Raw genomic sequence first — 14,833 nt, forward strand, 5'->3', positions numbered from 1 at the left:
TTACTATATCCATCAATAATACATTGTGAAAGCCAACACAATGTTTGACATTAATAATGACACCTGCAGTGTATTGTATTCAGTCTTTCAGAAGATTCAGTCTTTCCATCAAGTGGTCAGTAATTTTTGTCCATCTTCACTGTGTCCATTTTTCCCGCTGTCCCGTTTTCCGTGAACTCCGTTCTGTCGCTCTGTCCTATCTTTACCAGCAGCAGAAAGCATTTTCTTTTTAAAACTGAAATCTGTGCCACGGCTGCTGTCACAGTCATTCTGGGAAGAAAAAAAAGACACAGAATGGTTTAGAGCGACAGTTTTTTTTTTCACAAGGAACAAAATATATTTGTTGGTTACAGGTGTAATGTTCGAAGAATGACCGCTAAAGCAAACCAACAGGCACATGTACCAAATGCTTTAATTTAGGATATTGAAACAGCACAAACCACCTTTAATATGATTAAGCTAGTGTGAATCTGTTTCACTTCAATATAATATGATTGTCCTTCTTATTGAAAGATGCTTTGTAGCAGTGTGCCAGAGCCATTGATCTCCAAATGTTCCTGTTTGCATTTGAGAGGACTGAAACTGCACTTCATGAAAAATCTATATTAATGTTCTACCTGTATATTGAGATGTTCTTGCAAGCAGTTCTGCAACCTTTCTGTACCTTTTTGGATTTAGCATTAACTAGCTGCACTCTTAGGTGTATTTATATACACTAAAAGTCAAAGGTTAGGAAAAATTAAGATTTTTAAAATGTTTTTGATTATGCTCATCAAGGCTGCATTTATTTGATTAAAAATATAATATATTTTCAAATGTAATTTATTCCTGTGATTGCAAAGCTAAATTTTCTTAATTTAGTTTCTTAATATTACTCCAGTCTGCAGTGTCACATGATCCTTCAGAAATTATTCTAATATGCAGATTTGGGGCTCAGATATTATTAATCATTATTGGTTCTCAATTAGTAATAATGGTTCTTATAATTATCAATGTTGAAAGTGTTTTTTGCTGCCTTTTTTGTGGAAACGGTACTACATTTTTTTTCAGGATTCTTTGATAAATAGAAAGTTCAAAAAACATAATTTATTTGAAATAGAAATCATTTGTAACATGATTATGAATGTCTTTACTGTCACTTTTGATCAAATGTAATGTGTCCTTGCTGAATAAAGGTATTAATAAATGTATAATTGTTTAAACCTGAGCCCAAACTTTTAAATGGTATCACGGTTTCCACAAAAATATAAGCAGCAAAAATAGTTTTCAACATTGATAATGACAAAAAATGTTTCTTGAGCATCAAACCAGCATATTTTAATGATTTCTGAAGAATCATGTGAAACTGAATACTGGAGTAATGGCTGCTAAAAATTCAGCTTTTGAGTGAGTAATTTCTACAGTAGAGTTTAAGTTATGTTATCTCACCTCGTCTGAATGCTCGGGGAGGGTCTGATAGGGTTGTGATGACTCAGTCTTGCAGGGTCTGCAGTCTTCCAGTAAACCCACTGAAGAATCAAACTCCTCATCGGTACTGGAGCCCTTGAAGAAAGAGGAATGAGTGCTGTACAGTGCTGTAATACTCCATAATTGGCTGTTTAAAATAAATAATTAATTTCTGTCAAAGAGGCTATTGATTTAATCTGTGAGAGAATTCATATAGAAATTGTGGTGTGCATCATTATTTTCATTCCATTAAATGGCTCACTGTAACTGTTTTTGTTTTTCTACCAGTCTACCAGTGATAGTAATTTGCAACTGCAATTTTTTTCATCACCCTCTCTCTGACCCGTACAATTAATTGGCTCATTTTTGCAGCTGTGCCTTTAAAACGTTCTATGTAAACACCTCCTTTTTGTGAAATGAGAAATACTGTACACACAGAGGCTGTGGGTTTGCTATCGGACCAATATTTTAACTGCCCAAACCCTCAATCCTTCAAATTTGCTGCCTTAAACTATTAATATCAGACTGAAAATAAACTTCCGCCATTCTTTCTAATATTTTAAGCTATAGAGTGCTGCAGGGATGACATAAAACCTGGAAACGAGTTAGCATTTTAGCACTTTTGGTTCCACCATCCTAATATCAATTATATTTTGAATAGGTTTTTGGTTAAATGCTTGAAATAAGGTCTGGTTAACACAAGCTTTTTTATATGACATAAAATACATCAGTAATACCCCTTTGTGATTTTTCTTTTTTTAAGTTTTCACTTGATTCGAAAAGGGTGGTTGCTAACAAGTGGTTAAATGGGAGGTTTTTGGAGAACAGGTGAACTCATCTACTCACTAGTCCACTTTTACAGCCTCATTGTGTTTAGAACCATGCTCTTGCAAACTATTATATTTCTCAGGGAAACTTTCAAGGAAAACGTTCTTAAAGACCGAAGAGTTGTCAGAAGTTTAATGGTGATGAGTCATGAAATCATGGTTAAGCTCATTCATAGCAAATGTTTTAGCTTTTTTTACTTCTGGCAATTGTATTTATGCTTCAAAATTCATAAAAGCTGTGTTCATTTGTGAATGTTATCATAAAAATTAGGGATGCACAGATACCGATACTGGTATCGGTATCGGACCCGATACTGGTCTTCTGTACTCGTACTCGTACTCGTTAAAATGCCCCGATACCAAACGCCGATACCACACAGCATGTGATAAGCGCCATATTCAGACAAAGAAACAACAGAACAACAGACAGCAGAATGGAGTTAAGGATGTCTACTACGAAGTATGTGTATGCAATGAATATAACGTTAAACTTTCAGTATTAACGCCTGTATACCTGGTGTGCGCGAGCTGATAAACAAAGCGCGCTGAGTGGATTGAGCGCGCGGCGGCGCAGATGCGCGAGCTTCTCAAGTGAATATACCTTTCTCACATACATCACTGGAAAGTTTGTAGTTCGGTCAGATATGTAAAAAAGTAGTAAGTAAATCAATGCACAAGTTACTTAACGGTAGGGAGAGAGAGAGAGAGAGAGAGAGAGCATACTCTTTTGGTTTCTGTACCCAATATTTAAAAAATTACAAGTGCAATACAAATATTGGTATCGGTACTTGGTATTGGCAAGTACCAAAAATAAAAGTATCGGTATCGGGCAAGTACTGGAAAAAGTGGTATCGGTGCATCCCTAATAAAAATAGTCAACTTTTGTTGGTCACAGAGCTAATTTTCTACTTTCGGGTTCGCCTATAAAAATCATCATCACTGCAGCACTTTATTGTTCCTCATACAACGATAACAGAATTTGTGTACTCTAGTTGAGGTTAGGTTACCTGGGTGAAAGGTCTGGATGGGGACTGGATGTTCTTGGGGGAGCCAGAACCTCTTAATCTTTCACTGAACCAGGAGAAAGGCACAAACGGTGGACCAGAGGAACGCGAGGACCGGTTCTCTGTTCTCTCTGAATCCCTGGATACAAACACACAAAATGCCTCACACATCTACATCTGTACAGTCAGGTATGCAAGGAGACACTGATGCTTAGATTACTGGCATTAGCTGAATAAACGCAGGACAGACTCACACACATACCGAGTTCCTGCTGATAGTCTGTTGGATCTGTCTTTCCTGACCTTTCCATATGTGCGACGTAAAGTGACCCTGCCCACAGAAAAACCAGCAGATAACCTTTAAAGCCACTACTACAGCTGTATGATTGCTCTCACATACAGGACAGTGTTTACAGTCGTCAAAAAGTACCCTAGTGAAAAATAAATATACTAAAATGGATTTGAAATGCATTTATTTCATGCTAAGTATACTATACATTTACATGTTTATGTACTTATTAAAAATACAGTGCAATTGGACTTTTAGTATACTAAACTGGTATACTTAAAGTATGCTTAATTGGTACAACTAATTTCGTACTTAATGCACTTTCATTGTGTAGACTGAGGTCCAACTAAAGACATACTGAAATATATTTGATTGTGTTAAAGTGGAACTATTGCAAATATATTTCAGGTACACTTTAAATATCTTGCATTTAAAGACCAATATTATTCAAAGATTAAACAATCCTCATCAATAGTGACATTAAAACACATTTTAGGCTTAAACATGAAGAAATGTGCATTGTGCACCAGCAATAATTATAATAATAATAAATAATAATTTATGCATTTAGCAGACGCTTTTATCCAAAGCGACTTATAGTGCATTCAAAGCTATACATTTCTTATCAGTATGTGTGTTCCCTGTGTAAGAATTACAGGACTTCAGACACTTTGATCTTCTGAGACAGACTATACACACACAATGCATTAACATACGTTTCCACATCTCACTGAGAGAAAATGCGGGAAAACGTCTCTCACATATGCATTGGTTCCTCCTCATCCCCTTCCTTCCCCGCACCCATCCTTCCCTCCACTCAGCTCACTCAGAATGGTCAATGGTAGAATATAATGTTCTGCATGAATGCACGTGATATTTACAGTCATGTTTGGTGTCATTTGAATAGTCTCGGGGCGAGTGGTACAATGGTCTAAATCTTACAAAAGTAGACTAAAAGATAATACAGATCCTAAGAGTTAAAGAGATTTTTTGATTACTGTAGAGGGTCATTCCATGCAAATTACCTTCTGTTCCCATTGAGGTGTAAACCACCCAGTTCTGGGAGCTGGGTTAATGCAAATTCCGATGTTTGTACATGCTAGATAAAAATACTATCGAAATATTAACATATTTCATAGTACTAGCATAACTGCTGATTATTGTCTTAGCTTTAGTTAAGTTGTATGTAGTTATATAACTATCGGGGGCTAGGCAAATAGTACTAGAATAACCGCTGATTATTGTTTTGAGCTTTAACTAAGTTGTACATGGGTAACTGTAGGGGGCTAAACAGAATTACTATTTAAAGAATGGTAAGCATGGGCGACCTATTAAATAGTATTAGTCATAACCTCTGGCTAATGTTCAGACTGGCGTGTTTGTGATCGTGGGGCCCACGTAAAACAGCCGACGTGAGGCACCCTGACCGACATAGATTCCTAATGAACGAGTAAATATAAAGTAAAGAGCTAACTAGAATAACCAAATGTCAGAATAATAGTAATAATTAGAGACAGACAAACAACCAATTTGCCTTTCAACCTAAATTCGAGGTCATACTAAAATGGAGTCAGATTAGAATTGAATTTAAAATCGAATAACTTAAAAGACCGAACACACAAGAAACCTTCAGCCACCACTGGATACCTTCCTTGGGCCAAGTGTGTGGACCTTACACCTGGGAATTGAACCCACAACCTTTTGCGCTGCTAATGCAATGCTCTACCACTGAGCCACAGGAAATAGTTCAAGCACAAATATAGATTTGAACTATATAGATTATATAGAAATAGATTTGAACTATACTTAGTGTGAAATAAATCTATTTTAAATATATTACTTTTTTACTAGGGTATATCTACAAATTGCTTAATTATAGTTGCCAAGCATGTTTAACATTTAACATCTTCCAAAATGTATATACATACAGTTAGCAAACTCAATGTAAGACAAAGTTTGTGGTTAAAGAAACCGGATAAATAGACCAACCTTCATCTAAAACATTTAATTGCTGATTTCAAGCATGTTTAACATTTAACATCTTCCAAAATGTATATACATACAGTTAGCAAACTCAATGTAAGACAAAGTTTGTGGTTAAAGAAACAGGATAAATAGACCAACCTTCATCTAAAACATTTAATTGCTGATTTTTTGTAGTTCGAAACTTGTAGGATACTAACCCCAGATCAAGAAAACGTCTCCTGGTTTTCTTGTCCAGCAGTACCGTTGGACTATCAGGTTCATCGGGGCCTGTGTCATGACTGTCGTCTGAAAACAGATCATTAAAATCCCAATCAGAATCTGGCCCAGGTGTTTGAAACATTTAATATGGATCAGAATGATCCAGATCTGAAAATCCTATGTTTTGCTATCCAGGATAAAGTTTTTTTTTACCCAGCAAATTTGATTGGATCATCCAATATTACTAATTTTCCAGATGAACAAATCTGAATTTCCAGAGCTGTAAATGGGAAAACATATGTCAGAAAATGGATTTCGGCTATTAGATGGGTTCATATCTTCAAAAGAAAAAAAATGTAATTGGATTAGATCACATAATCCAGTCTTGGTTTTGATCTGGATCAAACCTTTAGTGTGTGTTGTTCAAAACTTTTTAGTTGGATTGGGATACTTCTGATCCAAAAACATCAGGATTATATCGGTGGATTTCAGGAACAACATTTCAAACTTTAAAAATGTATCCTATATTGTGATATGTAGTCCCATTTAGAGCACTGGTAATCTGGATTCAATGATCTGGAAAAGTTTGTATCTGGATCATGGTGATCTAATCCAATGTTGCTTTGAAAAAAAAAGCACAAAAGTAAGAATGTTTACCTGATCCAGAATAGCAAAACAGGGGATTTGCAAATATGAATCCTTCTGATCCAGATTAAAAGTTTTGAAAAACTGGGCCCAGAATTTAGTCCAGATCAGAATCAGAATAGAAGCTCAAAATTAGAATCTACAGTAATCCAGATCAGAGTCAGAATCAGGATCAGAATCCCTTTAGAATCAAATTAATTTCAGAATCAGAATTCACATTTATTGTCAAAGTTAATGATATTTACGATATTCCATTAGATGAGATGTTCGTATGCAGTTCAAACCTTCGCTCTGTGAGTATTCTCCATAGTGTAGAAGGGGTTGGCTGCCCTCACGTGACTTGAGGAGGTCCGCCTGGCAAAGATGGGCAGGGGAAGATGTCTCTGAATGGACACATGGCCTGGAGGGAGACTTAGACGTGGTGAGGGGCAAAGCCTCTTGAGAGGAAGTGTTCAGGAGGTGCCTGTAGCTCCGTCTTTCATCTTGTGCCTCCCTTTCTCCAACCACAGCGTAGGGGTCAAAGGTGAATGTTTGGTCTCTCCGTGAGGAAGGGGAGGAAAGGAGCAGGTCAGAGGAGGGGGAGGAGCAGCGAAAGGAAGGGTGGATTGGTGAAGAGGAGGTCTGCACGGAGCCGCCATAACTCTAGACCGCAGACACACACAATGACATATCATATCCCATGAGACTCACATGAATGCGTGTTTTTTAGTGTCAACTGAAACTAAAACTAACTAAATAAATAAATATTGTTACTTGAAATAAAATAACCATTAAATGAAATCAAATAAAAATACTATTTTTTGAAAAGTATAAACATTTTGTTTCAGCTGGTTGCCAAAGTAACATTTCTCATTTTCATTTAGGTTAACTTGATGTACTACAATAACTAAAACTAAAACTATATAGACATATTAAAGAAAACTTACACAAATAACAAAAATGACTACAGAATTACTAAAACTTAACATAAAATATAAACTATTAAACATGATAATAAAAACTATAATAGTTTCTCAGTTATAATACAACACTGGTGTTTATATCTCAAGGTTGCATTTAAAGGAATTATTTACCTAAAAATTCTGTATTAAACATATATGCTGTTATTTTTTCTTCTATGGAACACACACACACACACACACACACAAAGATCAATTATCGATCAAGAAAAAAATTAAAATAAATCATGCAAATCTTTTTTTATTGACCATGCCTGTTAAAGCTCCAAACATTACCACCAAAAAGCAGCATGAATAATTCCAATAAAGAGCTTAATACTTTTTATTAAGAAGGATGCATTAAATAGATCAAAAGTGACATTAAAGACTTTTATAATTTTTTACCAAATATTTCAATTTCAATATATTATTCAATAAATCTAAAAATCATCTAAAAATGTATCATGGTTTTCTACTATTTTCAATAGAGAAAATAAGAAAAGTGTCTTGAGGACCACATCAATGTCTCAGAATGTAACTCTCAAGACTGGAGTAATAGCTGCTAAAATGAAGGTTTGCTAGTAATAAGTTTTATTAATATTCTATAATTTCACAGTTTTTACTGTATTTTTATATACAGGTGCATCTCAATAAATTAGAATGTCGTGGAAAAGTTCATTTATTTCAGTAATTCAACTCAAATTGTGAAACTCGTGTATTAAATAAATTCTATGCACACAGACTGAAGTAGTTTAAGTCTTTGGTTCTTTTAATTGTGATGATTTTGGCTCACATTTCACAAAAACCCACCAATTCACTATCTCAACAAATTAGAATACTTCATAAGACCAATAAAAAAAACATTTTTAGTGAATTGTTGGCCTTCTGGAAAGTATGTTCATTTACTGTACATGTACTCAATACTTGGTAGGGGCTCCTTTTGCATGAATTACTGCATCAGTGCGGGGTGGCATGGAGACAATCAGCCTGTGGCACTGCTGAGGTGGTATGGAATCCCAGGTTGCTTTGATAGCGGCCTTCAGCTCATCTGCATTGTTTGGTCTGGTGTCTCTCATCTTCCTCTTGACAATACCCCAAAGATTCTCTATGTATAGTGCTTATTACGACTATCTCAATTCTTTTTTCACCTGTAGGGCATTGAGTGAGTCAGGATTGTCGCTCCATCAAAAAAAATAAGTGTATGGTGATGGCTCTTATAACAGCATATGAGTTTGGAATGACAAGAGGGTGAGTAAATAACATGACACATGACAAAATTGTCATTTTTGGGTGAACTACTCATTCAGTCAGATGCATGAAATCTATAACATACACACACCATTCTATCAATGCTGTCATCTCCATCTATCGAGCTCACGCTGTCTCTCAGTCGGGTTCGGGAGGGCCGATGCCTCCTGGTTTTGATTGACAGTTGTGCTTTGGCTTTCTGTAGACTGCTGTCAAGTCGTTCGGTCTCTGGAACCGCCTCCGTCAGATCTAATGTGGTATAAAACACACAGACGTATGCTTACTCCCTGAGCTCGTTTGAAATTGAGCATTTGGAGACAAAAGCCCAAGACGCACAAACTAACACCACAAATATGATGAAAATCCTGATAAAAGACTGCTGCACTCCTCTCAACACACACTCATGCACACATTAGTGTTCTCGATACAATCCATAAAATGCAGTGACACCGTAAAACAGGCCTGAAGCTCTATTAAGCTGTCAACAGCCTAGATTACTTATATGAATGATGGTCATTCCTCATGTATACCCTGGTATTAAATATACTAAATATACTTTAGTATATTTAGTATACTAAATATACTAAAGTGAGAGAATGGCACTGTGTAAATATGTAGCTACATTAACAAGAACTTCATCTAAGTATTCATATTACAATATTTTGTGTTTGTGAAAAAAAAACTACACAAATCCACATGATTATATTCATAAGTATAACATTTGCTGTGATTTAAATTACTCTGTGAATCAAATAAATATATAAACTGACTAATTTTGATAAATTATGACATTTGGATTCTTCATACTGTACTGCATTATTTAAAACAGTAGTATTGTAGCATGTAGCGGAATTGTACTTTTTAAAAAAGATAATATGTGCATGTCACAAATTATTTATTTGGTTAGTACTATGTCAGTACAACTTTGATGGCACATGACATCACTGTTTGTCACATGACGCCATCACAATTAATTTTTAATTGTGAGTGGCAAGTAAAGGCAGTAAAAGCAGCCAAAAGCACTCATATGACATGGTCAAGGTCAACTGAGAGCATTGGACTGATGGATACCACATTACGAGAAAACATTGAAAACATTGTACAAAAGCTGTCACTGGGGTGGTGCCCTTTCAAAAGGTACTAATATACACCATTTACAACAAACTAATTTGTACACTTGAGGTAATAACATGTACCTTTAAGGTACTACTACCCTTTTAAGAGTAGGCTAAATAAGGTACCTTTTGGAAGGGTACCATCCTAGTGACAGCAGTTTTTCTGGACATATGCTGTGTTGTACAGTGCATATTTTGGGAAACGAAATTAATCCAAGTATTCCATGCCTACAAAAAATGTGCTTAAGCATTGTACACATACTATAGACCTTAGTCAGTTTAGACACCATATTGAATTTAAGACGGATGAAAAGCAGGCTGTGAGGGATAGACTTACAGTCTTTACAATGGCCATCACCACACATTAGTTCAACTTATTTATATATATATATATATATATATATATATATATATATATATACTTTAACAACTTATTTTCATATATATACACTTTAACTTTAATGTAATCAACAACTCTAAATTAATAGTTTTATATTTCTTCCTTTTTGATTTGACTATGTCATTCGCAATGCTTGGATGTAGTTCTTCCGTTAGAGGCCGTTAGAGGGATAGTTATAATTAAAATTCTGTCATCATTTACTCACCCTCAAGTTTTATGTATGAGTTTTCTTCTGTTGAACACAAAAGAAGATATTTGAAAAATGTTAGTAACCAAACAGTTGACGGTAGTCACTGACTTCCATAGTATTTTTTTAAAGGGGTGGTTGATTGCGATTTCACTTTTTTAACGTTAGTTAGTGTGCAATGTTGCTGTTTGATTATAAACAATATCTGCAAAGTTACGAAGCTGAAAGTTCAATGCAAACGGGGATATTGTCTTTTAAAATTCTGGCAGTTTAATGCCTACAAAAACGGCTGGTAGGGACTACAACGAGTTATTTCCCGGGTTCGTGACATCACAAACCCAGATAAACCCCGCCCCCGGGCACACGCAATGAAGGGGGCGAGGCCATGCTGCGCTGCTTTAGAGAAGAGGAAGAGAAAACTAGGGGTGCACGTAAAAATCTATTCATACATGAATCGTGATTCTGTCTTCTAAAAATTCTAATGGATTCACAAGTTTCAAAATCAATGTTCTAAAGCAGCGGTTCTTAATACTGTTCCTCACGTCCCCCTGCTCTGCACACACTCTGCATCTCTCTCTCTCTCTCTCTCACTCTCTTTCTCTTTCTCTTCCTCATTCAGCTCAGCTCCAACAATGAACTGTTCCAATTATACACTTATTTTCACATAGCTATGAGAAGCGTTAAACATGGACGCGCATGCAGTAACCGTATATTAAAAGCTAACATTAGCAGTAGCATTTACAAATAACAGCGTATCTAAAGGTATGAGACAACAACAAACAAAAAACATAGGCCTACCATTAAAAGCCATGCTTGCACAGGTTCTGCACGATCCTCTTCAATGTTCCTCACGTCCCCCTGCTCTGCACACACTCTGCATCTCTCTCTCTCTCTCTCTCACTCTCTTTCTCTTTCTCTTCCTCATTCAGCTCAGCTCCAACAATGAACTGTTCCAATTATACACTTATTTTCACATAGCTATGAGAAGCGTTAAACATGGACGCGCATGCAGTAACCGTATATTAAAAGCTAACATTAGCAGTAGCATTTACAAATAACAGCGTATCTAAAGGTATGAGACAACAACAAACAAAAAACATAGGCCTACCATCAAAAGCCATGCTTGCACAGGTTCTGATAAGCGATATTAACAACGCTGTTGTTTACAATACAACCGGAGCACATGCCACTGAGATGAGGGGCGGGACGCTTAGACACACACTAGAGGCGGGTTAGCCAATCACAACACACTGGGCTAGCTAACCAATCAGAGTCGATCGCCTATTTCTGAGGGCGGGGCTTCATAAAAGCAGGAAATGATGAGCGTGTTTCTCAGAGAAGGGACAGAACGGTGTGGAATAAAGGTAAATTATGTTAAAAATAATGTGTTTTTTTAAAAACTAAGCATTAACACATGACTGCACCCCATAAACACAATTAAGCCTAGAAAAAAAACAGTGAACCACCCCTTTAAGTCAATGGCTACCATCAACTGTTTGGCATTCTTCAAAGAAAAAAAATACTGGTTTCAACAACTTGAGGGTGAGTAAATGATGAAAGAATGACAAGAGTAAAAAATTATGAAAGAAATTAATTTTGGGTGAACTATCCCTTCACAATCTTGTACCTTGGTCTTTTTTATTGTTTTGCTTCAAATAAAATATGTAATGTTGTGATTCACTTCGCAGCTGGTTGGCTTGGTTCATGGCTTATAATGCTTTAACAAAGACTTTTTTTTTTTTTTAAATCCCTATAGGAAAAATAAATGGAAAAAATACTTCCAGAATCAACGCCACAGAAAAGTGGGCACTAATGCATTCTCTGTTGTAGGCTGCTTATGGGGAGTGGGAGCATGCTTATACAAATGTTGTATTTTAAACCCTGTCACATGGTTCTACTCTATTCCATAGCAACCTTTCTTCTCCCAACTTGTTTTCAGATCTCAGCACTAATTCCTTTGGTGACGTAGACACTGACTCAGCAAGCTGCACCTTCAAAGCCTGTACAAAACTCCTGTGAAGCCAAACTCTTAAATGTGCCCATTACATCTACCATCATTCCCCAACCATGATAGATGGCATCTAAAAATTCACAAACATGTTTAATAAAATATTTACGACTCTAAAACCAACCAGTGCACATGCTCAGAGAGAATCATAGCCCCTGGTGCTTTTAGAGGCCAGACTGTAGCTGCTCTCTCCTGTAATGCGCTCAGTGCATTGGGAGTGTGGAAATGAAGATCTGGACATTAATGGAGGGGGGAGGGGATGGGCAGACGGGAGAGGTCACTCACCAAACACATCCTCTTCTGCCTCGGCCAGTGGAGTGGAGGACATCTTCAATCTGAAAGAGTGAAACTTTACAATTGAAATGCATATGGACAAGAAAACATTTCTTGGCCACAAACAGAGCAGTGGCAGTCTGTGCTTTTCAAGTGGGGAAGCACAGATGTCACTGATCAATTGAAAAGTGCTCAAATTTGTTCTTTTTGTGTGTGCAATGCTGATTCTAAAATCTGCTCCTCAAACTACCACTAAATTAAATTAACTGAAAATAATTGACCAAGCTCAGTACTGTACTGTAATGTAATGTAATGTAACATTTCTGAATTATTGTAGTTGAATTATAGGGAAACCAAGTGCTATTTTATGTGTAGTATTTTATATTACATACTCTAGTTCTGGTAAATTCACATAAACAAACCCTTTAGTAGGGGCACAAAACACACACACACACACACACACACAAACACACACACATAAACGGCACTGACCAGTTAGCCAGGTTGGATTTGGCTGCCACATACACAGTGTCCAGGCAACAGGCCACTGTGCCATCTGCTGCCCTATCTATCTATCTATCTATCTATCTGGCTGATCTGCACATTTTTGTTTATCTGTATTTTCACTGTTAAAGAAAAAAACTGTGAATTTTATGGTATTAAAAAGGCAGCTGTGGTTGCCTAGAACATTTTAAGTTTTACTGATTGAAATTACATTTACAGTAAAAAAACAACAACTTATATTTCATAAACTGAAATAATGTTATAAGATATTACTTAAATATGATTTAACTTCACAATATACTGACAACCACCTTTAAAAAGCACAGGATATAAAAATAAAGCTAATCACAAGTAGGTCTTCCACAAGCTGAGGTACATAATACATAGAAGGTGCACACAGTGTCATGCACACAAATACAAAACACCACCATGGTAACAAACATTAAACAACACTAAAATAAAGCAATAATCCTTATTTAAAGTGAAGTGACATGTGGCCAAGTATGGTTACCCATACTAGGAATTAGTGCTCTGCATTTAACCCATCCTAAGTGCACACACACACAGCAGTGAACACACACCCGGAGCAGTGGGCAGCCATTTATGCTGCGGCGCCCGGGGAGCAGTTGGGGGGTTCGGTGCCTTGCTCAAGGGCAACCTCAGTCGTGGTATTGAAGGTGGGAGAGAGCGCTGTACATTCACTCCCCCCACCTACAATCCCTGCCGGACTGGAGACTCGAACTCGCAACCTTTGGGTTACAAGTCCGACTCTCTAACCATTAGGCCACGACTTCCCCAATAAACATTTAATAAAATAATTTTAAAATAATTAAAATAGTTATATTACAATAAAATTAAATGTAATATAAAACCCTAATGTACACAATTGATAAGAAAATAAGTAGAAACCGTTATTTCAATGGAATTGCAATCAAATGTGAGCTGTCACAGATTTCTGTAAAAACATTAATTCCCACTGTAAATTATAAGATGAGTTCTTCTTTTTCACTTCCAAAAACTGTAGTTATCTCTAGTACTTTGCTGTAAAATTACACAAAATGCCCAATTAGCTCTATTATAGTTTTTAACCAAATAACTTTTAACAGCATTTTTACAATGATGAAATAGTGTGTTTAGAGATGAATTGTGATTAGGAGAGATAGTTGAAAAAGGTTCACCTCTCCTGTGGTTAAGTTCAAACCTCTGATCCATTAACCAAGGCCTCTTTACACGCTCAGAAAAAAAGGTAAAAAAGCTGTCACTTTCATTCCTTATTTACCCCTAAAAGGTACCTATTAGTACCGTAAAGTTACCTTGTGAAATGATACTGCTCCAGTGACAGCTTTTGCTCCTTTTTGGGGGCTAAACAGTCACTAAATACAGAATAAACACAAGACAGGACTACAATTTGATAAGAAATCACTGTAATCTGACTGTCTAGGCCACTGACACTGTCTATATGACTATAAGGGCCTCACTTTCAGAAGTCATCTCACTGTGATGGAGATATGAAGCTAATGGCCATAAAACTGCCCCCCCCACACACATTATCCCATCTATAAGAATTGGGGGGGGGGGGGGGGGGGGCAAGGAGGCGAAGCGCGGGAGCTTCCTGACAGCCTGATGGATAAAGCTGCCCTTCAGTCTGCTGGTCCTGGCCTGGAGACTCCGCAGTCTCCTCCCTGATGGCAGCAGACTGAAGAAGCTGTGTGTCGGGTGGGTGGGATCACCTGCAATGCAGAGGGCTTTGCGGGTGAGACGGGTG

General features: G+C 36.8%; 1 protein-coding gene across 4 annotated transcripts in view; it reads right to left on the reverse strand.

The window, feature by feature from the left end:
• The window catches only part of samd14 (sterile alpha motif domain containing 14), a 15,656-nt gene continuing 823 nt past the window's right edge, over positions 1-14,833 (reverse strand). For 3 of the 4 annotated variants that reach the window (XM_016289298.1, XM_016289296.1, XM_016289297.1), the window contains 8 exons: positions 12,577-12,626; positions 8,673-8,830; positions 6,680-7,037; positions 5,750-5,837; positions 3,540-3,608; positions 3,281-3,416; positions 1,429-1,542; positions 1-270 (listed from right to left, as the gene is read on the reverse strand). In XM_016289298.1, the coding sequence (XP_016144784.1) occupies positions 109-270; positions 1,429-1,542; positions 3,281-3,416; positions 3,540-3,608; positions 5,750-5,837; positions 6,680-7,037; positions 8,673-8,830; positions 12,577-12,619 (1,128 nt within the window). In that variant the 5' untranslated portion in view covers positions 12,620-12,626 and the 3' untranslated portion in view covers positions 1-108. Of the gene's footprint in view, positions 271-1,428; positions 1,543-3,280; positions 3,417-3,539; positions 3,609-5,749; positions 5,838-6,679; positions 7,038-8,672; positions 8,831-12,576; positions 12,627-14,381; positions 14,442-14,833 lie in introns of all 4 variants that reach the window. The other variant, XM_016289299.1, reaches the window with a different exon arrangement.

The sequence above is a fragment of the Sinocyclocheilus grahami genome, unplaced genomic scaffold (genome assembly GCF_001515645.1).
Source record: "Sinocyclocheilus grahami isolate Dianchi unplaced genomic scaffold, SAMN03320097.WGS_v1.1 scaffold243.1, whole genome shotgun sequence".
Lineage (NCBI taxonomy): Eukaryota > Metazoa > Chordata > Actinopteri > Cypriniformes > Cyprinidae > Sinocyclocheilus > Sinocyclocheilus grahami.